The sequence below is a fragment of the Callithrix jacchus genome, chromosome 12, assembly GCF_049354715.1.
Source record: "Callithrix jacchus isolate 240 chromosome 12, calJac240_pri, whole genome shotgun sequence".
NCBI lineage: Eukaryota > Metazoa > Chordata > Mammalia > Primates > Cebidae > Callithrix > Callithrix jacchus.
In genome coordinates this window covers 13571440-13595105 of record NC_133513.1, presented here as the reverse complement: position 1 = coordinate 13595105, position 23666 = coordinate 13571440, and the positions used below count along the sequence as shown (strand labels likewise).

At 47.9% G+C, this 23666-nt stretch overlaps 1 protein-coding gene across 13 annotated transcripts in view; it reads right to left on the bottom strand.

Annotated features, from left to right (window-relative positions):
* Nucleotides 1-23666, bottom strand: part of NDE1 (nudE neurodevelopment protein 1) — an 85623-nt gene that overhangs the window by 58828 nt on the left and 3129 nt on the right. For 7 of the 13 annotated variants that reach the window (XR_013524608.1, XR_013524609.1, XR_013524607.1 and 4 more), the window contains 2 exons: nt 6984-7109; nt 5559-5712 (listed from right to left, as the gene is read on the bottom strand). Coding sequence is in view for 7 of the 13 variants with exons in the window: in XM_078344681.1 (XP_078200807.1) it covers nt 5559-5712; nt 6984-7066 (237 nt within the window). In the remaining 6 variants the exon portion in view is untranslated. Of the gene's footprint in view, nt 1-5558; nt 5713-6983; nt 7110-18812; nt 19202-23666 lie in introns of all 13 variants that reach the window. The other 6 variants (XR_013524605.1, XR_013524606.1, XR_013524604.1 and 3 more) reach the window with 1 other exon arrangement.

Sequence of the window (23666 nt, the reverse complement as noted above, 5' to 3'; positions counted from 1 at the left end):
GCATCCTAGAGTCTATAAACATGAGAGAAAACACTTCCCACAAGAAAAACACAGGAACTAATTCGAAAGTTTTCTGTTTTTTTAAAAAAGGCCAACTCCTCTACCTTAAGTAAACAAAGCTGTTGCTGGGAAGTCCAGATGCACCCAGAAGGGTGATGTAATGGTGCCGAGGTCAGAGAGGCGTGGTGAGGGCCACAGGCAAGAAGACTCCAAAGAAAGAACAAGAAGGTGATTTACAGCAGCGCAGAGGGATGGGGAGGGCGGTCCACTTCCGCACCCCGCCCTCCTGTTTCCTGGCTGTAAGTGGAGAAGTTTCTGCACCCAGCAAGTAGACACAGATCAGGCCCCGTTCCCAGGCATGGCTCTCATCGCCTCACACCCTTTATTTGGGAACATCTCCAAATAGAACAGGATCTTAAGTCTTCAGCCTAAATTCAAACGCAGACTCCAGGAGGATGCAGCAAGTGCGCCCTGCAGCCTGCGCATTAGCAATTTGGAGATCTCCTTGGAATCTGCGGACACGAAAACCAGTCGCTGAAATGCTGTGCTGCCCATTTGGGGCTAATTCGAATAATCTGTCAGCTGATGGGGGCATCAATAGATGCTCTGTTTGGTCCCTTAAAGCCTTTTTCATTCAACCCGTGATGAATAAGCCAGTTGTTAAGAAGTCTGGCCCAGCTGAATACATTTCTCTTAGGTGACTGACAAATATTTGCTGGTGGCAGGGTCCTTGTTATTCCAAGGTTTCTTCCCCGTGCTGTGTGCTCTGAGTCTCATGCATCTGACATGGTTGTAAATGAAGGGGTCTCCTGCAGGCTCCTGCAGTTTTCAGGGGCTCAGTCTTGGCCAGGCGCGGTAGCTCATGCCTGTAATCCCAGCACTTTGGGCATCCGAGGCAGGCAGATCACAAAGTCAGGAGTTTGAGACCAGCCCGACCTACATGGTTAAACCTCGTCTCGACTAAAAATACAAAAAAAATTAGCCAGGCATCCTGGCGCACGCCTGTAATCCCAGCTACTTAGGAGGCCAAGACAGGATAATCACTTGAACCCAGGAGGCAGAGGTTGCAGTGAGCCGAGATCGCACCCTTGCACTCCAGCCCGGGTGATAGAGCAAGACTCTATCTCAAAACAAAAAAAAGAAGTCCTGAAGTAGAAAATTATTTAGCAACTGCTTGACATTTTACTCTGGATCCATGGAGGGCCTGTTATCCACCAGAAACTGCAGTTCATACCCCTCATCTTCCTTCCACCCAGCTTTTCAACCCTGAGGCTCCTTCAATTTAGGAACTACAATCAGCAGGCACAGTGGCTCACACCTGTAATCCCAGCACTTTGAGAAGCCAAGGCGGGCGGATCACTTGCACTCAGGAGTTCAAAACAAGCCTGGGCAACATGTAAAACACTGTGTCTACAAAAAATAACAAAAATTAGCCAGGCCTGGTAGCAGGCACCTGTAACCCCAGCTACTGGGAGGCTGAAGTGAGTGGGAGGATCACTTGAGACTGGAAGGCAGAGGTTGCAGTGAGCCGAGATTGTCCCACTGCACTCCAGCCTGGGTGGCAGAGGGAGGCCATCTCCTACAACAACAAAAAGAAAGATAATCATGCCCCATTGCCTGTAGCAGGCGTTCGGCTGTTAACAATGGGTGAAATGGGCCAGGTTCAGGGACAGCCAGCAAAGACACGAAGGCCTCAGTGTCAGTGATATAGGAACTGGGGCAAACTCGAGAATGTTTGTTCTAAGCGACCACTAGTCAGGTTTTTTATTTTTTATTTTAACTTTTCCTCTGTCACCCAGGCTGGAGTGCAACAGTACAACTGTAGGTCACCGAAGCCTCGAACTTCTAGGGTCAAGTGATCCTCTTGCCTCAGCCTCTTGAGTTGCTGAGATTACAGGTGTGCACCACCTTGCTTGGCTAATTTTTTTATTTTGATTTTTTTGTAGAGACAAAGTCTCACTATGTTGCCCAGGCTGGCCTCAATCTCCTGGTCTCAAGTGATTTTCCCTCCTCAGCCTCTCAAAGGGCTGGGATTACTGGTGTGAACCACTGTGCCTAGCCAGAAATCCATCTTTTTACAGGAAGCCTTACCAATTTTGATGGCTGAAAATATATATAATAAAAGGCAAATAGGGTAAATATTATTGGTAGTGCCTAGATAGTGGTGGGTTCACAGGAATTCACTGGAAATTTTTTCAGCCTTGTATGCTGAAAAACATTCATGGGGAAATATGGAACAAAAACCACTGAAGGCTAATCAACCACCACCAATGGGGCAAATGGATCAGCAGACGGCCAGCTGGGCTCTCTGGTTTGCAACAGAAAGCTTCAGCTCCACTGCTCACCTTTAATGTGTTTGGGACCTCTCCTCTGCCCTGCCCCAAACCTCCAATCCACTGGTGGGTCCCACACCCTTTCCTATGCATTAGCAAAGCCAGGCTTGCCAAGGTCCACCCAACACCCATTCTTGTCCATGCCTGTAATGGGTCTGGACTCTCCCTTGGCCAGTTGACCCAATGAGTCAACTCTCCCTTGGCCCCATCCCCCAGGCACCAAGCTCTCAGTGACCACACCTGCAAATGACCTCCACAAAGCCTCCCTCAACCCACGAAGTCCTCTCTCTTTTTTTTTTTCCTGAGATGATATCTTTCTCTGTCATCATGGCTGGAGTACAGTGGCACGATCTTGGCTCATTGCAACTTCTGCCTCAGGTCCAGGTGATTCTCCTGCCTCAGCCTCCTGAGTAGCTAGGATTGCAGGCACCCGCCACCACACCCAGATAATTTTTGTATTTTTAGTAGTTTCACCATGTTGGTCAGGCTGGTCTCAAACTCCTGACCTCGTGATCTGCCCGCCTCGGCGTCCCAAAGTGCTGGGAGTACAAGCATGTGCCCCTGCACCCAGCTGTCCTTTCTCTTTTGAAAGGCTCCCACATCAGAACTCTGTGACTGAACTCCACGATCGCAAATGTTTCATGGCATTAGGTTTGTCTTCCCAAAGAAGGCAACCAAACTTCCCCTTTCACGGACTACCACACCTAGCACTGGGCACACAGTTTTGACTCTTCCACAAAGCAGCTCATCAAAATTTACATGGGGAGTGGCTAAGCACTGTGGCTCACACCTGTAATCCCAGCACTTGGGGAGGCCAAGGCAGGTGGATCATAAGGTCATGAATTTGAGACCAGCCTGACCAACAGAGTGAAACCCCATCTCTACTAAAAATACAAAAATTAGCTGGGCGTAGCAGTGCACACCTGTAGTCCCAGCTACTCTGGAGGCTGAGGCAGGAGAATCGCTTGAACCTGGAAGGCAGAGGTTGCAGTAAGACGAGATCACGCCACTGTACTCTAGCCTGGGTGACAGCAAGACTGTCTAAAAAAAAAAATTTACATGGGGAGCTTAATGAGAAAACACACACACACACACACACACACACACACACACACGTACCAAGACCCTACCCAGACTTACTGAGAAATGGAATCTCAGTTCAAGGTGGGAAGATGAGGATGGGGAGAGAGGGTTCAGTCCTGTCAAGTATTTATGAAGCTGGGCCAGTGATGCTGGCAGGAGGGCTGAGAGCCAGTCTCTGGGGCACAGTGTTGACTTACTGATCCCTTGCTGAGACCTACAGAATGTACGGAAGGCAGGGTCTTTACCTGTCAGACCAGTGGGTCTCCGGATACGTGGCTATGTCTAGAGGTGCTTTTGGTTGTCGCCACCTTGGAAGTGGAGGGGGATGCTAATGGCATCTAGAGGGTGGAGGCCAGGGATGCTGCTAAACATCCCACAATGTGGCCGGGCGTGGTGGCTCACACCTGTAATCCCAGGACTTTGGGAGGCTGAGGCAGGTAGATCACTTGAGGTCAGATTGAGACCAGTTTGGCCAACATGGTGAACCTTGTCTCTGCTAAAAACACAAAAAGCCAGGCATGGTACAGGGTGCCTATAATCCCAGTTATTCAAGACGCTAAGGCAGGTGAATTGTTTGAACCTGGGAGGTAGAGGTTGCAGTGAGCTGAAATCGTGCCATTGCACTCCAGCCTGGGCAAAAGTGCAAAACTCCATCTCAAAAAAAAAAAAAAAAAATCCCACAAAGCAAGTATCAGTCCTTCCCAATGGAGGATAGCCCAGGCTCAAATGTCAACAGCACCCAGGTCAAGTACCCAGTCCTTCCCAATGGAGGATAGCCCAGGCTCAAATGTCAACAGCACCCAGGTCAAGTACCCTGCTCTGAACGGGCCCAGTCCAACAGACCTTTTGGTAATGAAGGAAATGTTCTACATCCCTCTGTCCACTAAGGAAACTCACTGGCCACATGTGGCTCCTAAGCACTTGAATTGTGGCTACTGTGACTTATTTTAATTCATTAAATTTCACCAGCCACAGCCAGGCATGGTGGCATGGTGGCATGGTGGCTCACACCTGTAATCCCAGCACTTTGGGAGGATCACCTGAGGTCAGAAGTTTGAGATCAGCCTGGCCAACATAGTGAAACTCTGTACTAAAAATACAAAAATTAGTGGGGCCTGGTGGCACATGCCTGTAATCCCAGCAACTCAGGAGGCTGAGACAAGAGAATCGCTTGAACCCGGGAGGCGGAGGTTGCAGTGAGCCAAGATGGAGCCACTGCATTCCAGCCTAGGTGATAGAGACAAGACTCATCTCAAAAAAAAAATTTCAACAGTCACATGTAGCTAAGGACTACAATACTGGACCTTATTAGTCTAGCAAGACCTCCATACTCTAGTCTCCCTGGCCAGGTAGTGGCTCATACCTGTAATCCCAGCATTTTGGGGGGCCAAGGCAGGAGAACTGCTTGAGTCCAGGAGTTCAAGACTAACCTGGGCAAAAGAGCAAAACCCTATCTCTATAAAAAATACAAAATTAACCAGGCATGGTGGCGCATGCCTACAGTCCCAGCTACTCCGGAGATTCAGGTGGGAGGATTGCTTGAGCCTGGGAGGTCCAGGATGCAGTGAGTATAATCCAGCCACTGTACTCCAGGCTGGGCATAGAGCAAGACCCTGTTTCAAAAAAAATTTAAAAAGAGATTCCCTGCCACGTGCTCTATAAAATCGGTGTAGATAACCAAGAAAGTCCACGGGAACACGTGTGTGACTTGCTTCTCAAACCTCCACCCATCATGGAACACCTGAGTTCAGGAGTTCCAGACCAGCCTGGCCAACATGATAAAACGCCATCTCTACTAAAAATACAGTTAGCTGGGCATGGTGGCAGGTGCCTGTAATCCCAGCTACTCAGGAGGCTGAGGCAGGAGAATCACTTGAACCTGGGAGGTGAAGGTTGCAGTGAGCTAAGATTGTGCTGTTGCATTCCAGCCTGGGTAACAACAGTGAAACTCCGTCTCAGAAAAGAAAAAAAAAACTCCACCCATTAGAGGCACAAAGAATTCATGTCCATCATGTCTGCCCCCACAGGCCCTTGAGATGGGCCTGGAGCCCCTCATTGCAGGGTTCCTTCTTCCAGCCAAGCATGCCATGCCCATGTTGGAAGCCTGTCTACACCTGAGCACACTTCCTCTCAGACCCTCACCTTGATGCTTTCCAGCTCCATTCGAAGGCGGTTATTTTCTGACAGGAGGTCTCTGTTCCTGGTTTCAATTTGTTGCAGCTGCGTCTCCAATTCAGCTTCATATTCTCGGCTTCCCTCCTGGAATTCTCGGAGCTCCTCTTGTGTATTTTCTGCCCTACAGCAGAATTTCCAATCGTCACACAATAATTTTTTTAGAGACAAGAGTCTCGCTCTGTCACCCAGGCTCAAGGGGTACACTCTCATCTCACTGCAACTTCTGCTTCTCAGGTTCAAGTAATTCTCCTGCCTTAGCCTCTGGAATAGCTGGGACTACAAGTGCCCACCACCTCGCCCAGCTAATTTCTGTATTTTTCGTAGAGACAGGGTTTTGCCATGTTGCCACAGCTGGTCTCAAACTCCTAAGCTCAAGCCATCTGCCTACCCAAAGTGCTGGGATTATAGATGTGAGCCACTGAGCCTGGCCCTCAAATAATTTTCAATAAATAAAAGAAACTAAGGGGACTGGAATAAGTCCTCTATGTACAGACTGTAAAGACCCATTAGAAATAAAAACAAATAGTGCCAAACCAAACACACACACATAACTCCCAGATACGAGCACCAACCAAAACACGGGTTTCAAATTTCAAAATCTGCAACAAGATATTTTCGTAGGCATAGGGAAAAGCTCTTTCCCTGCACACAAAGAACTGACCAGATACAGCATCTAGGAACTGATAAACCCTTCTAGAAAATAACAGGGAAGACCAGGCATGGTGGTTCATGCCTGTCATCCCAGCATTTTGGGAGGGTGAGGCGGGCAGATCACTTGAGGCCAGGAGTTCAAGACCAGCCTGGCCAACATGGCAAAACCCTGTCTTTACTAAAATATAAAAAAAAAAACTGGCCAGACCTGGTGGCGTACACCTGTAATCCCAGCTACTCAGGGGACTGAGGCACGAGAATCACTTGAACCCAGGAAGCAAAGAGTACAGTAAGCCAAGATGGCGCCACTGCACTCCAGCTTGGGCAACAGAGCAAGACTCTGTCTCCAAAAAAAAAAAAAAAAAAAGAAAATAATAATGATGAAAAGTGGCATAGTAGGATAATCAGGACCATAGGTCTAGAGTTCAAATTACAGCTCTACTACTTATAGGCTGTGTGACTGTGGGCAAGTTATCTGCCTTCACTGAGTCTCAGTTTCTCCATCTATAAAATGGGGGTGTTAATAGTTTCTTCACAGGCAGTTTTGAGATAGTATAAGTTAAACCTTCACAGTACACTGTAATCCCAGCTACTTGGGAGGCTGAGGCAGGAGAATCACTGGAACCCAGGAGGCAGAGATTGCGGTAGGTGAGATCATGCCATTGCAGTCCAGCCTGGAAACAAGAGTAAAACTTCATCTCAAAAAAAAAAAAAAGGAAAAACAGGTGAACTCGGACTGACCTCTGTTTGTAGGTCATTGCCAGATCTTTCCAATAGTTGGCTGCTTCTTCCTCAGAGCTAAAAGTCTTTCCAGAGTCCTCCATGGTGAAAACAGCAGAAGAGATCAGTCTTCTTGTGGCATGGTGTCTAGGATAAAGGTTTGAAAATGATTACTCACATCTGGTTAAGTAGTTGACGTTTAACAGGAAAAAAAAATAAACTTCTTGTGTGTTAAATTATTAAATATGCCAAAAATCTGAAGTAAACCCAAACAAAAGACAAGTCACTCACCTATTACATTCCCTGGGTTAACATCAAGGCTCATGTACAGCCATATACAAATATTTACTGAGCACCTACTATAGGACCGAGGGAGCCATGTTAAATGTCTCCAAGATGCCTGCCTTCCCTAAAGGGGACTCACAGCCTGGTGGAGGAAGAAGGGGAAGAATGTAAACTGCACATAAATAATAATAATTATTATAATTAACTATCTGAGACAGACTCTTGCTCTATCACCCAGGCTGGAGTACAGTAGCATGATCTCAGCTCACTGCAACCTCTGCCTCCTGGGTTCAAATGATTCTTGTGCCTCAGCCTCCAGAAGAGCTGGGATTACAGGCATGCACCACCACGCCTGGCTAATTTATTTTTGGTAGTGACAGGGTTTCACCATGTTGGCCAGGCTGGTCTTGAACTCCTGACCTCAAGTGAACCAGCTGCTTCAGCCTCCCAAAGTGAACCACTGCACCGGGCCCCATGTAAATTATAAAACTCTGTGTCTACTGCAGCCACAGAAATGTGCACACAATTTTGACATGCAATAAATTGCATATATTTGAGTATACACATTGGTATGTTTTGATATACATATGCACCTGAGAAACCATCATCACAATCAAGATAATAAACATTTATATCAGTGCCCAGGATATTTAAGAAGTTCCAAACTCAACCTGAGTCAAGGAAGACTTCCTGGCAGAGGTGACACATGAGGAGCATGTGAAAGAATGTGAAAGAACTGTAAGGCAGTGGTAAGTGGGTAGGGAAAAAAGAGGACACTACACAGAGGGGAATGAGGAGAAACAGCCAGGCACTTACAGGGGAGGTAGAGGGAGTCTGATAGGCCTGGGTTGAAGGGTGAGGAGTAGAGGGGAACCTGGACAGACTGAAATAGATGGCTTTTGGCATCTGTGACTTAGTGTCAACGGGAAACCATTGGAGGTTGTTAAAGAAGAGAGTGATGTGATCTCAATGTTATATGACGGGCTCTCCTGCTTAAATAGCTGGTCCTAGCGGCCATGGACAGGCAGAGGAAGGACAAGGCCAAAGATGGAGAGCACTTGCAGCAATGCAAAAAAGAAAGGAGGGTGGAGGCCAGGCCCAGTTGTCACACCTGTAATCCCAGCACTTTGGCAGGCCAAAGTGGGCAGACTGCTTGAGCCCAGGAGTTCGACAGCAGCCTAGGCAACATGGTGAAACCCTACCTCTACTAGACATAGAAAAAAATCAGTCAGGTGTAGTGGCACATGCCTGTGATGTCAGCTACACAGGAGACTGAGGTGGGAGGATCACCTGAGCACAGGGGGCACAGGTTGCAGTGAACCAAAATCATGCCACTACACTCCAGCGTGGGTGATGACGTGAGATCCTGTTTAAAAAGGAAAAAAGAAACGAAGGTGGCCCGCATTAGAAAGTGAGAATAGGCCGGGTATAGTGGCTCACACCTGTAATCCCAGCACATTGGGAGAACAAGGCAAGACAACACTTGGGGCCAGGAGTTCGAGACCAGCCAGGGCAACACAGCAAGATCCTACATCGACAAAAAAAATCTTTTAAAAATTAGTCTGGTGTGGTGCAACACATCTGTAGTCCTAGCTACTTGGGAGGCTGAGAAAGGAGGATCATGTGAGTCCAGGACTTTGAGGCTGCAGTAAGCTATGATCATGGCACTGCACTCGAGCCTGGGAAACAGAGACCTTGTCTTTTTTTTTTATTTTTTTTTGAGATGGAATCTAGCTCTGTCACCAGGCTGGAGCGCAGTGGCGCAATCTCAACTCACTGCAAATTCTGCCTCCTGGGTTCAAATGGTTCTCCTGCCTCAGCCTCCCGAGTAGCTGGGATTACAGGCATGCGCCGCCATGCCTAGCTAATTTTTTTGTATTTTTAATAGAGACAGGGTTTCACCATGTTAGCCAGGATGATTTCTATCTCTTAACCTTGTCACCCACCCACCTCAGCCTCCCAAAGTACTGGGAGTAAAGGCGTGAGCCACTGCGCCCAACCACCAACAGAGTGAGACCTTGTCTTAAAAAAGAAAGTAGGGGCCGGGCACAGTGGCTCATGCCTGTAACACCAGCAATTTGGGAGGCCGAGGTGCGCAGATCACCTCAGGTCAGGAGTTCAAGACCAGCCTGACCTACATGGAGAAACCCAATCTCTACTAGAAATACAAAAAGATTAGCCTGGCATGGTGGTGCATGCCTATAATCCCAGCTCTTCGGGAGGCTGAGACAGGAGAATCGCTTGAACCTGGGAGGCGGAGGTTGCAGTGAGCCGAGGTCTTGCCATTGCACTCCAGCCTGGCAACGGAGCTGGACTCCATCTCACAAACAAACTAAAAAACAAAGTAGGAATGAAGATGGAGGGCGCAAAAATTGACTCCAAAATTATCTAGCCAGTAAACTTACCAGAACTTGATGAATTATGACTTTTTGGAGTAAGGGAGAGAGAAAAAGGAGGTGAGGACATCTTCTGCGGCTCTGGCTTAGGCAACTGGGTGCCACCACCATCTGCATCACCAGAGATAAAGAATTCCAGAAAGTGCAGTGCCTCGCATCTGTAATGCCAGCACACTGGGAGGCCAAAGCAGGTGGAATGCTTAAGCCCAGGAGTTCCAGACCAGCCTGGGCAACCTGGTGAGACCCTCTATCTACGAAACAATACAATAAGTAGGTGGCCATGGTGGTGTGTCCGTAGTTTCAACCACTCAAGAGGATGAGGGGGGAGGATCACCTGAGTCCGGGGAGGTCAAGGCTGCAGTGACCCATGACCATGCCGCTGTACTCCAGCCTGGGCAACAGAGCAAGATCCCATCTCAAAAAAAAAAAAAAAAGACTATCAAAAGGAAAACTCTTGGGTAGGTGGGTGGGTTAGGGAGAGAGAACGAACCCAGTCTCAGAAATTCACAGCTTGACATGTCCATGACACACCGAGATACAGCACTGGAGCTGAAACTCAGGATTGAAATCGGGTCAACAATATCCATCTGAGACTCATGCGTCTGTAGCTGGTTTTTCTCTTTCCTTGTAACAATGAGCGATCCTAGGGACTGTGCATGGAACACCAAAGAGTGCCAATATTGGAAAGGCGGGAAGAGAAAGAAATGATAGCTGAAGGAGGCAGAGAAGAAGCAGAATGAGAGAGATGAGGAGTGACAGAGATGACAATCAGGAAGAGTGTGCTGTCCTGGGAGGGGACAGTTTCAAGGGAAACATTTCAGTGTCACAAGGATGCAACAGAGAAGCAGGGAAGATAAGGGCTGGAAAATATCCACTGGGCTGAGTGAAGTCAGTCACTGGCAGTATGAGCAAGATAAGTTTCTACCCCGTGGAGGAGGAAAGACAAAGAACTGAGTGCAGGAGTAACTGGGAGGGGAAGACAAGGAAGGAGATGGAATTCTGGAGAACTTCCTAAAAGAAGATGAAACAAATTAGCCAACAGCTAGAGGAGGTGAATGGTAAGAGCACTGGCTCTCAGGACTTTGAGCTGTCTACAGCAGAGGTGAGGGAAGCAGATTTTTTTTCTTTCCTAAGAGATAGGCTCTCAATCTATCATCCAGGCTGAAATGCAGCAGCACAATCATGGCTAATTGCAGCCTTGGACTCCTGGGCTGCAGTGATCCTCCTACCTCAGCCTCCTGACTAGCTGGGACTACAGGTGTATGCTGCCATGCCCAGCTAATTCTTTTTTTTTTTTTTTAAGAAATGGGGTCTCACTATGTTGCCCAGGCTGTGTCAAACTCCTGGGCTCAAGTGATCCTCCTGCCTTGGCCTCCCAAAGCACTGGGATTATATGTGTGAATTATCACACCCAACAGGAAGGTAGATTTCTATTAACAGTTGGGCTAATGGTTTGTATAATCCCTGTTGACAGAGCCTGCCTGATGTAATCATCTATTTTCTGACTTTTTCTGAGGCTCTGAGCTTGTCAAAAGAGCATAAGGAATCCAAATAAGGCTGTGTGCAAGGCTGGACACAGTGGCTTACACCTGTAGTCCCAGCACTTTGGGAGGCCGAGGTGGATGAATCCCCTGAGCTAGAGTTTGAGACCAGCCTGGCCAACATGGTGAAACATGGCTCACACCTTTAATCCCCGGGCTTTGGGAGGCCAAGGCAAGAGGATCACTTAAGCTCAGGAATTTGAGACTAGCCTGGGCAACAGATGGAGACCCCATCTCTTGAAAACCCCCATCTCAGTCGGGGGCCTTGGCATGTGCCTGCAGTCCCAACTACTCGGGGGGGCTGAGGCATGAAAATCACTTGAGCCTGGGAGACAGAGGCTGCAGTGAGCCAAGACTGTGTCACTGTACTCCAGCCTGGGCAACAGAATGAGATCCCATCTTAAAAAATAAGAAGCGGGTAGAGTGCTAATAGCAGTCATTAACAAGGTCAGGAACAGGCGTAAACGTAGGCCGAGAACTCCCCATTCAAGGCATAAACTCTAATGAACCCAGATCTCATCTAATATGTAGTCATCAAACCAATTCTACAGCAACAAGAGCCGAGGGCCAAGGCATATATTAGTGAGCACTGTGTGGCCATTAAGACATTGGTGGCTGGGCACGGTGGCTCACACCTGTAATCCCTGTACTTTGGGAGGCTGAGGCAGGTAGATCAACTGAGGCCAGGAGTTTGAGACCAGCCTGACCAATACGGAGAAACCCCATCTCTACTAAAAATACAAAAATTAGCTAGGCATGGTGGCAGGCGCCTGCAGTCCCAGCTACTTGGGAGGCTGAGGCAGGAGAATCGCTTGAACCCAGGAGGAGGAGGCTGCAGTGAGCTGAGATCATGCCACTGCACTCCAGCCTGGTGATAGAGCGAGACTCCATCTCAAAAAACAAAAAAATATTAGCCGAGTATGGTGGCAGGCACCTATAATCCCAGCTACTCAGGAGACTGAGGCAGGAGAATCGCTTGAACTCGGGAGGCAAAGGTTGCAGAAAGCCAAGATCGCACCATTGCACTCCAAACTGGATACAAGAATGAGACTCTGTCTTAAAAAAAAAAAAAAAGAGGTATTGGTGATCCTATTGAAGGCAGTCTCAGTCCACGGCATGGAAGGACTTCAGCACACAATAAAGTAAGGAGGCCGGGCGCGGTGGCTCACGCCTATAATCCCAGCACTTTGGGAGGCTGAGGCGGGTGGATCACGAGGTCAAGAGATCGAGACTATCCTGGTCAACAAGATGAAACCCCATCTCTAGTAAAAATACAAAAATTAGCTGGGCATGGTGGTGCGCGCCTGTAGTCCCAGCTACTCGGGAGGCTGAGGCAGGAAAATTGCTTGAACCCAGAAGGCAGAGGTTGCGGTGAGCCGAGATCACGCCATTGCACTCCAGTCTGGGTAACAACGGCGAAACTCCATCTCAAAAAAATAAATAAATAAAGTACGGAAGTGAGGAACCAGGAACTATATAAGCAGACTGACTCTTCCTGTAGTTCGGAAAAAGATGTACAAGACCTGGTGTGATCAGTACCCTGCTTAGTTTCCTACACATTTCCTACCCCACCACCTCTCATTCACTTATGTCCCAGCCACACTGCCTACTGCCTTCCTTCTCTTCTTTGCACACCCAAGCCTGGCAAAGTGCAGTGGTTCGTGCCTATAATCTCAGTACTTTGGGAGGCCAAGGCAAGCGGATCACTTGAAGCCAGGAGTTCAAGACCAGCCTTACCAACATGGCGAAACCCCATCCCTGCTAAAAATATAAAAATTAGCCGAGCATGGTAGCAGGCGCCTGTTATCCCAGCTACTCAGTAGGCTAAGACAGAGAATCTCTTGAACCTGGGATATGGAAGTTGCAGGGAGCTGAGATCCTGCCACTGCACTCCAGCATGGGTAACAGAGCGAAACTCCATCTCAAAAAAAAAAAGAAAGAAAAGAGCTTCTTAAAGCACTGTTATCTTGGTCAGAAAGGCTTAAAACTTAATCCTCAGGAAAGAAATGAATCTGAGATGTTTTAGGAGGTGTGTCCATTGTGGGGCAGGTTCTAATTACAAGCGGGCTGATGGGAGGTATGTGGTTTTGAATTTCAGGAACTAAGGAGAAACTAAGCAGAGAACTGGATTTATATCACAGCCTGCAAAATTGTTCATTCCAACCAAGGGACAAAAACCCTTCCATTTTAAAAGCAATCCTCAGTGAAGAGAGACGCTGGAGGTGAAGAAGAAGTAACAGCTGCATTTCACTTTATTGTGAAACAGCAATCTTAAAAATACAAGATTTTACCTTTGCCATTTAAAAATGTCAGACAACGGCCGGGCACGGTGGCTCACGCCTGTAATCCCAGCACTTTGGGAGATGGAGGTGGGCAGACTGCTTGAGAGGCTGAGGCAGGTGGCTCGCTTGAGCCCAGGAGCTTGAGATGAGCCTGGGAAACATGGTGAAACCCTGCCTCTACTAGAAACACAAAAATTAGCCAGGCATGGTGGAGCATGCCTGTAATCCCAGCTACTTGGGTGCCTGAGGCATATGAATTGCTTGAACCTGGAGGTAGAGGTTGCAGTGAGCGAAGATCGCACCACTGCACTCTAGCCTAGGCAACAGAGCAAGACTCTGTCTCAAAAAGTAAATAAACAACATGAAAATGTCAGACCTACTGCACTACTCTCTGCCGCAGAAAGTAGGCAAGATGACTTGGGAGCATTCCCTTATTCGAGCATTAAGTACTGAATCTGACCTTTTGTTTGCTGTGTCCTGGACATTTCAAAAACCATTTGCAACATTATCCTCCCTAAGCTGTGCAACTGTAAGAGATGGCTAAGCAGGACAACCACTCTGTTTCCTGGAAGCAGAAACATTGTATGACTTAGCCATCTCTGCATGTGTGTGTGAGTGGCAGAGGCAAACTAGACCCAAGTTCAAGGGGTCTTTGCATTCAAGTACAAGGCTTCCCAGGGGTTGCAAACTGACTGACTGGGGGTCAGATTCACTTGTTTCATCTGGCCCAAACGATCTTTTTTTTTCTTTTGAGACAGTCTCTCTTTGTTGCCCAGGCTGGAATGCAATGGCATGATCTCAACTCACTGCAACCTCCGCCTCCTGTGTTCAAGCAATTATCTTGCCTCAGCCTCCCTAGTAGCTGGGATTACAGGCACATGCCACCATGCCTAGCTAATTTTTTGTATTTTTAGGAGAGACGGGATTTCGCCATGTTGGCCAGGCTGGTCTCAAACTCCTGACCTCAGGTGATCTGACCGCCTTGGCCTCCCAAGTGTTGGGATTACAGGCGTGAGCCACTGCGCCCAGCCCTCACAGTCTTTTAAAAGGCACTGCAGGCCAGGTGCAGTGGCTCACAACTGTAATCCCAGCACTTTGGGAGGCTAAGGTGGGCAGATCACAAGGTCAGGAGATCGAGACCACTGTGGCCAACATGGTGAAACCCTGTCTCTACTAAAAATACAAAAATTAGCTGGGTGTGGTGGTATGTGCCTGTAGTCCCAGCTACTCAGGAGGCTGAGGCAGGAGAATCACTTGAACCAGGGAGGCGGAGGTTGCAGTGAGGTAAGATCATGCCACTGCACTCCAGCCTGGTGACAAAGCAAGACTCTGGCTCCAAAAAAATAAAATAAAAAATAATAGGCACTATAATAGGCAGATGTGAATGCCTGGTCTCAGTATACACAACTTTATACCTGCTGTGTTAAAAGTGGATCCCACATACATTTAAGTCATCTGTGACCACTAATCTGCATTCTTAATACACCATCATACCATCATGCCCCAGTAACTCTGTGGACAAATCTGACGAGAGCATGTAAGGAACAAAGACAGACTAGGACCCAGTGGTATAAAAAGTATCTATTTTGCACAACTGAGATCTACGCCTCCTTCAAAAACTTGTTTCTGGCCAGGTGTGGTGGCTCACACCTACAATCCCAGCACTTTGAGAGGGTGAGGCAGGCAGGGTGAGCTTAGGTGTTAGAGATCACCTGGGCAACATGGTGAAACCTCGTCTCTACCAAAAATGCAAAAAATTAGCCAGGTGTGGTGATACACGCCTGTGGTTCCAGCTACTCAGGAGGCTGAGGTGGGAGAATCACTTGAGCCTGAAAGGCGGAAGTTGCAGTGAGCAGAGATCACCACACGGAACTCCAGCCTGGAGACAAAGCAAGACCTCGTCTCAAAAGAAAAAAACTGTTTCCACGTGCTTTTTTCTTTTTTTTGGTCACATTTTTACATGGTTAAAGCTAACAAAAAAGACTGAAAATATACTTGAGACTCACGCCTCTGATTTTAAAACTCTGGAAAAAAAAGCAAAGCAATCTCTTTCAGCTTTGCTCCAAGAAAAGAAAGCCAGCACAGCTAGTCAGGAGCAATAAACATAAAGAAACCATCAGTAATTAACTCAACACCCTTCTCCAACCCCACTCCATACGCTTCTCAATCAAAACAAACAGAAGAGCAGGAGGGAAGAGAAAGAGGTTGCCAAATGTCAGCACATGCTCCGACAGCCAGGACACAGGCTTTTACATTTTGCAGAAGTGACATCACTGGGGTAACAACACTCAAGAGTCAGCAAGCCTGGCTTCTGTCTTTGTGCTTTCCAAGTTTATAATGATCAACCTACAAAAATACTTAGGCAGGCAAGGACCCATGTTGAAAGATGCACATCATCATTCACGAATGTGGAAAACTGGAAACCTCAGTGTCAACCGAGTACTGAATGGAAAACAATGTAGTTGTTAAGAACTGTATGTACTAATACGGAAGAATGCTCATGATAGGTTAAAAATGGGTGCCCATTGTTGTTTATTTCTCTCTTTCTGCACACAGAATAGAAAAGGGCCTGGAGGATGCATCAGAATGGGGGTGAAGCAGGCCCTGAGGATTTGTATTTGACACACTGCTCTAAGGTAAACTATATACACATATATACGGTGAGCATAGATTGCTTTTGAGATTTTAAAAAGCTTGGGCTGGGCGCGGTGGCTCACGCCTGTAATCTCAGCACTTTGAGAGGCTAAGGTGGGCAGATCACCTGAGATCAGGAGTTCAAGACCAGCCTGGCCAACATGGTGAAACCCCGTCTTAAAAAAATTTTTTTTAAAAAGAAAGGAAAAAAAAAGCTTAGGCCAGGTGCTGTGGCTCTCTCCCACCCCTGCACTTTGGGAGGCTGAGGCAGGAGGATCGCTTGTGCCCAGGAGTACGAGACCAGCCTGGGCAACAAAATGAGACCCCCATCTCTACAAAAAATTTGAAAAATTAGCCAGGCCTGGTGGCATGTGCCTCTAGTCTCAGCTACTTGGGAGGCTGAGGCAAGAGGATTGCTTGAGTCTGAGAGTGAGCTGTGACTGCACCATTGCACTCCAGCTTGGGCGACAGAGCAAGACCCTGTCTCAAAAAACAAAGAAAAAATTGGACAAAAAATAAAATAGCTATTATTCCAGGATAATTTTATTCTACTGAACCAAGGGCCGGGGAAAGAATCTGTCCTACTGTGGTTTTGCCTCCTCCATCCCTTTTCAAACATTTCTTGAACACCTACTAAGTGCTGAGGGAAACACAAAAAAAGCACCTACATTCATTGCATGAGGTACACCCATAGTACTAGCTGTAGGCACAAACTTTCTGTACATAGGCATGCTTATGTTAGGAAATGGCCTTGTGAAGAAAAGGACTGTCATTTCTCAGCCCACATTCTAAGGAGAAAGAACACACTTCGCACTGGGTGCAGTGGCTCATGCCTATAAATAATCTCAGCACTGTGGGAGGCCAAAGCAGGAGGGCGGCTTGAGTCCAGGAGTTTGAGACCAGCCTGGGCAACAAAGAGAGAATCTGCCTCTCCATAAATAATATGTAGGGCCATGGTGGTGTGCACCTGTAGTCCCAGCTACTCGGGAGGCTGAGGCAGAACAATCGCTTGAACCTAGGAGGTGGAGGTTGCAGTGAGCCGAGATCACACAGTTGCACTCCAGCATGGGTGAGAGAGCGAAACTCCATCTCAAAAAAATAATAAGAAAATACTAATAATAATTAACACACTTTGAAACAAAAATAACATCCTAACAGAATAAGCCAAGTTAATAAACTGTTATCCAACATGGGATAAAATACATGAATCAAAGTCCCCTGAGACTTCAGGGGCACAGATCATCTGCATTTAATCCTATACAAAAGATACACTAAGAGGAAAGGCTCAAAACAGGTTGCAGGCCCGGGGGCGGGGGACTCACGCTTGTAATCCCAGCACTTTGGGAGGCAGAGGCAGGTGGATCATGAGGTCAGGAGATCGAGACCATCCTGGCTAACACAGTGAAACCACATCTCTACTAAAACTACAAAAAATTAGCCGGGGGTGGTGGTGCACGCTTGTAGTCCCAGCTACTGGGGAGGCTGAAGCAAGAGAATCGCTTGAACCTGGGAGACGAAGGTTGCAGTGAGCCGAGTTTGCACCACTGCACTCCAGCCTCAGCAATAGAACCAGACTGTCTTAAAAATAAAATAAGAAAAATGGGTTGTATACCAATGAGGTGATGGAGGCTAGGGTGGGCAGGTAGCAAGAGGCTGCATGAGTAACTGGGATCCAATTCATCTTCAAAGCACCCTACCCACATCCTAAAATGCCAAATTACCCTAGAAATGATGAACCTGCCCAGCTCATGCTGCAAAGGCCTTTTCTTTCGAAAGTTAAAAAGGGCCTCCGGATCAAAGTAGAAATTAAGAGGCACAACCTGGTACTAACCCCAGACAAAGCAATCAGGGAAGCTCAAAGCCCTTCGGAGGCAGAGAGCCTGAGATGGCTCCGAGAGAAAAAAAAAAGTCGCTTCCCCAAAATCGATGTCAAGGTGACAGCGAGGTTTCCCATGACCTCAGAGAGGCAGGTGGGCCCAGACATCACTCAGGCTGTGGAATAAGCGTTTTTGTCCTTTACCCAATCCCTCCCCAAAGTGCTGTCAGGAGAAACCGGAACCGTCCTGCGGCAGAGACTGGAGCAAAGCGGAGAGGAGGAGACTGCCCCAAACATGTTCCCAGAGGGAGGGAGGGGGGGGGTAGGTTTTTGGAAAGACGCCTGCAAGGGCGGGATAGTGGGTGTGAGGGCGGGGGCAGCACTGCAATGGGGAGGCCTGGGGGCTCAGAGAAGTAGATGGCAGGATCAGAGGGCAGGAGAAAGAGCGAAAAGAAACGAGGGGCATCTAGGAGAGGAGTACGAGGAGGGAGGAAGAAGAGAAAGAGGATGGAGCCTGGGAGCGGGGTTGGCGATGAGCAAGGCAGAACCACCTAAGGAAGTCCTGGAAGGAGTAGAGGGCAACGGGGTGGGAGAGAGACAAGTGCAGAAAGAGAAACAAAGTTGGCAAGTGCGAGGGGCAGGCACAAGGGATGCCCAGGTGGCAACGCACTTTGTGCCTAAGTTCTTAGGACCGGAGGCTCCAGGGAAGCGGGATTTTGGAGCCCCGGGACCAGGGAAGTCCAGGCGGCTGGGAAGCGACGCGCAGGCGAGGAGCGTGGGGGTCCCTGCTAGGCGGTGGCCCGGGGTCTTGTGGTGAGGCAGAGGGGCTTTCCCAACCGTGGTGAAGGTACCCAGGCAGCCACCCCGACCCCAGCCCCGCGCAGCCCAGCACTTACCCGGTCAGGGGCGGCGAGGACAAGGCGGCGGTGGCTGCGAGGGGTAGTGCGGCCCCGGCCCGCTGGACCCCGCCCCGGAGCCCGCGGCCGGTGCCGCCCATTGGCTGCCGCGCCACGGGACCGCGTCCGCCTCGACCAATCAGCGCCGAGCAGCGTCTTTTGGAAACTTTTCTCCCAGACTGGGCGCGGCGCGGCCACGCGGCGGAGGCTCCCAGCCGGTGGGGGCTTGGGAGGTGCCGGCTGCTGGGCCAGGGCTGGCGGGTCTTGGATGTGTTGCAGGCTACTGCCTGAACACCCGGGAAACGGGTTTGGGTTTGCCCGCAGCGCATTTCAGGAAAATATGCCGTCCTCTCCTTCACTCCGATTGCATTTTCCCATTCTTGTACTTTCTCCAAATCAGAAGTAAAGACAAAGATTCAGGCCCACTGAGGCTAGGAGTGCCTCGTGCCTTCCTACTCCTTACCACCCAAAGTAGAATCTTCAGCATCATTACTTTCTTCTTCAGAGGCAGAAAAACTTAGTGCACAAGAGGCGGGTCATAAGCTTGGCTTTGAGTCCTAGTTCTGCCCCTTACTAAGTGTGATCTTGGGAAAGTTGTGTAACCTCTGTGACTTGGTACCCTCATCTATAAAACGGCATTATGGGCCGGGTGCAGTGGCTCACGCCTGAAATCCCAGCACTCCGGGAGGCCGAGGAGGGTGGATCACTAGGTCAGAAGGTTGAGACCAGCCTGGCTAACATGGTGAAACCCCCGTCTCCACTAAAGATACAAAAAATTAGCTGGGCGTGGGGGCACGTGCCTGTAATCCCAGCTACTTGGGCGGCTGAGGCAGGAGAATCGCTTGAACCGAGATCACGCCACTGCACTCTAGTCTGGGTGACAGGGTGAGACTCCGTTTCAAAAAAAAAACAAAAACAGAATTATGCAGAGGACTAAATGAGTTAAAAGCATTTGTAAAAAACGTTTACAACAGAGCTTTGAACATAGTAAATACAATATATGTATCTGTTAAATGATCTTGATTTTAATTATTTTATTTATTTTGAGATGGAGTCTCCCTCTATTGTCCAGCTTAGAATGCAGCGGTGTGATCTCTGCTCACTGCAACCTCTGCCATCTGAGTTGAAGCAGTTCTATGCTTCAGCCTCCCCAGCACTCGGATTACAGATGCACATCCCCACATCCACCTATTTTTTCTATTTTTAGTAGAGATGGGGTTTCACGATGTTGGCCAGGCCAGTCTCAAACACCTAACTTCAGATAATCTGCCCATGTTGGCCTCCCAAAGTGCTGGTATTCCAGGCATAGTCCACCACAACCCAACGATGATCAAGTTTTCTTTTTTTTTTTTTTTTGAGACACAGCCTTGCTCTGGTGCCCAGGCTGCGGTCCAGTGATGCAATCCCAGCTCACTGCAACCTCCACCTCCTGGGTTCAAGTAATTCTCCTGCCTCAGCCTCCCAAGTAGCTGGGATTACATGCACATGCGACCACACTGGGCTGATTTTTATATTTTTTGTAGAGCTGGGGTTTCCCCATGTTGGCCAGGCTGGTCTCCAAAGTTTGACCTCAGGTGATCCGCCCGCCTCGGCCTCCCAAAGCGCTGGGGTTGTAGGTGTGAACCACAGCACCCAGCATTATGAGCATTGTTCTGTACACTTTTACAGCACAGTGAATACGTCAGACAGGTATCCGTCCTGAAAGGGCTTATATTGTTAAGAGAGAAACACACTAAACCTACAAGCAGAAAGCATAATATCATTTCAGATATTGATAAGTGCTATGGCTAAGGCAAGCTCATTTGATACAAAGGGCTGAGGGGGGACACTTCAAATACTATGGTCAGGGAAGGTCACTGCAGGGAGGAGAACATGGAGTTGAATCACAGATGATAACCCAGGAAAGCATTTTATTGTATCCATTTTAAAGATGAGAAAACTGTGGCTCAGGCCTGTAATCCCAGGACTTTCAGAGGCTGAAGCAAGCCAGTGGATAAGGTCAGGATCATCCTGGTCAACAAGGTGAAACCCCGTCTCTACCAAAAATACAAAAAAGTTAGCTGGCCATGGTGGTGCGAGCCTGTAGTCCTAGCTACTCCGGAGGCTGAGGCAGGAGAATTGCTTGAACCCAGGAGGTGGAGATTGCAGTAAACCGAGATTGCCCCACTGCACTACAGCCTGGGTGACAGGGTGACACTCTGATTAAAAAAAAAAATGAGAATAAAGATGCAGGAAGTTAATTGAGTTGCCTGTGGTCTTACAACTAGTAATTAACAAATCAGGCTTCAAAGCTGGCTCTGACTCCTAAACCCGCCTTCCTCAGCACTACAAAGAGGCAAAGAAATTCCAGTGTCTCCCACCCCACTCCTGCCTCCCAGCTATGCTTAGAATAGCCTTTCTCAAACTTTACTTTGGATTCCTTGCTATTTCCTAAAAACTGCTCAGAGGCACAAAGGGGAACCCCACCACCTATCAACAAGTTTAAGGAAAGCACCAAATGTCTTTCAGGAAACTTCCCAAACATTAATGAATCATTTGCATCTTGCTTCACGGTTTACTAGTTCTTATGCCTTCCCCCTTGGAATTTTATTTTATTTTATTGAGACAGAGTCTCACTGTGTTGCTCAGGCTGGAGTGCAGTAATCAGCTCACTACAACTTCCGCCTCCCAGGTTCAAGCGATTCTCCTGCCTCAACTTCCCAAGCAGTTGGGATTAGAGGCACCTGCCACCATGCCCGACTAATTTATGTATTTTTAGTACAGATGTGTTTTCACCATGTTGGCCAGGCTGGTCTCAACTCCTGACCTCAAGTGATCCACCTGCCTTGGCCTTCTACAGTGCTGGGATTACAGGCGTGAGCCATCGCACCAGGCCTCAACTTTGGAATATTATTAATTAATCAATTTATTTATTTATTGAGATGGAGTCTCACTCTTTTGCCCAGGCTAGAGTGCAGTGGTGAAATCTCAGCTCACTGAAACCTCTGCCTCCCGGGTTTAAGCAATTCTGCCCCAGCCTCCCGAGCAGCTGGGATTATCCCCTTCGGATTTTTGTTGTTGTTGTTACTGGAGTCTTGCTCTGTCATCCAGGCTCGAGTGCAGTGGTGCAATCTTGGCTCGCTGAAACCTCTTCCTCCAGGGTTCAAGTGAGCTTCCTGAGTAGCTGGGATTACAGGCGTGCACCACCATGCCTGGCTAATTTCGTATTTTTAGTAGAGACAGGTTTTCACCATGTTGGCTAGGCTAACTCTTGACCTCAGGTGATCCACCCACCTCCACCTCCCAAAGTGCTGGGATTACAGTCGTGAACCACCACGCCTGGCCCCCCTCAGAATTTTATTTGACCTTCACCACTCTGTAAGGTTTCTGGAGAGGAACAAATCTCAGTTTACAGAGAAACTGAGGCATAAACTGATGAGGTACTAGTGTTGCCTAAATAGCTGTGATCAAGGCATTTAAACTACTTGGTTCGCAATTTCTCAAATTTTTCATTAAAAAAAGGGAGAGGGCATTGAAATGATAATCATTAAAGTCTTATCTGGGAACAAACTTCAGGGAGATGGGTTTGTCATTGGGTAAAACCTCAAAAATGAAAGGAAAAGTTTGGTGTACTTTAAAACGTTTTTCTTGCCCTTTTTAAATTCGATTTGTTTTCCTTGTAGTTTTAGGATATAGCTGAGCAGATAACTCCATTTAACTCCCTAAGGTCCTTCCATGATCATTTATTAATCCAAACCACTAAACCTAACACAGGCAGAAGAGAAGTTTCTGAGAAATTTCCTTTTTTTTTTTTTCTGAGACGGAGTTTCGCTCTTGTTGCCCAGTCTGGAGTGCAACAGTATGAACTTGGCTCACCGAAACCTCCGCCTACCAGGTTCAAGCAATTCTCCTGCCTTAGCCTCCTGCGTAGCTGGGATTACAGGCATGTGCAAATCACATCTGGCTAATTTTTTTTTCTTTTTGAGATAGTCTCCCTCTGTTGCCCAGGCTAAAGTGCAGTGGTACAATTTCAGCTCACTGCAACCTCCGTCTCCCCAGTTCAAGCGATTCTCCCGCCTCAGCTTCCCAAGTAGCTAGAGCTACAGGTGCCTGCCACCATGCCTGGTTAATTTTTGTATTTTTAGTAGAGACAGGGTTTCACCATATTGGCCAGGCTGGTCTCGAACGCCTGACATTGTGATCCACCTGCCTCGGCTGATCCACCTGGAGTGGGTAGATCAGCCACCCACTCCAAGACAAGGAGAAACTTCTTTAATAACAGCTTTGTTAGCTGAACTGAATTGAATGTAAAGTAGCTACTTAAATAGCATACAAAAAAATCATTCTGGTTTCAATAAATGTGAAGATTATAATTTGGACAAGGAAAAAAGTGAAAGTTACTTGTACTCTCTAAAGTTTTCCCAGCAAAGAAGTAGAAATACAACAGATGATACATACTTAAAATATAGCTCCTTAAGAGAATGTTTATGGGAGGCCGGACACAGTGGCTCACACATATAATCACAGCACTTTGGGAGGCCAACCATCCTGGTCAACATGGTGAAACCCCATCTCTACTAAAAAAACAAAAATTAGCTGGGCATGGTGGCATACACCTGTAGTCCCAGCTACTCGGGAGGCTGAGGCAGGAGAAGTGCTTGAACCCAGGAGGCAGAGGTTGTGGTGAGCCAAGATTGAGCCATTGCACTCCAGCCTGGGTAACAAGAGCGAAACTCTATCTCAAAGAAAAAAGAGAATGTTTATGTATTTTCATTCATAACTGTCTCCTTCTAGACACAATCAATCTCAGGATTGATATACTTTACTTAGGCTAGTAGTCTTTAGAAAGCAGCAATATAGGCTGGGCGTGGTGGC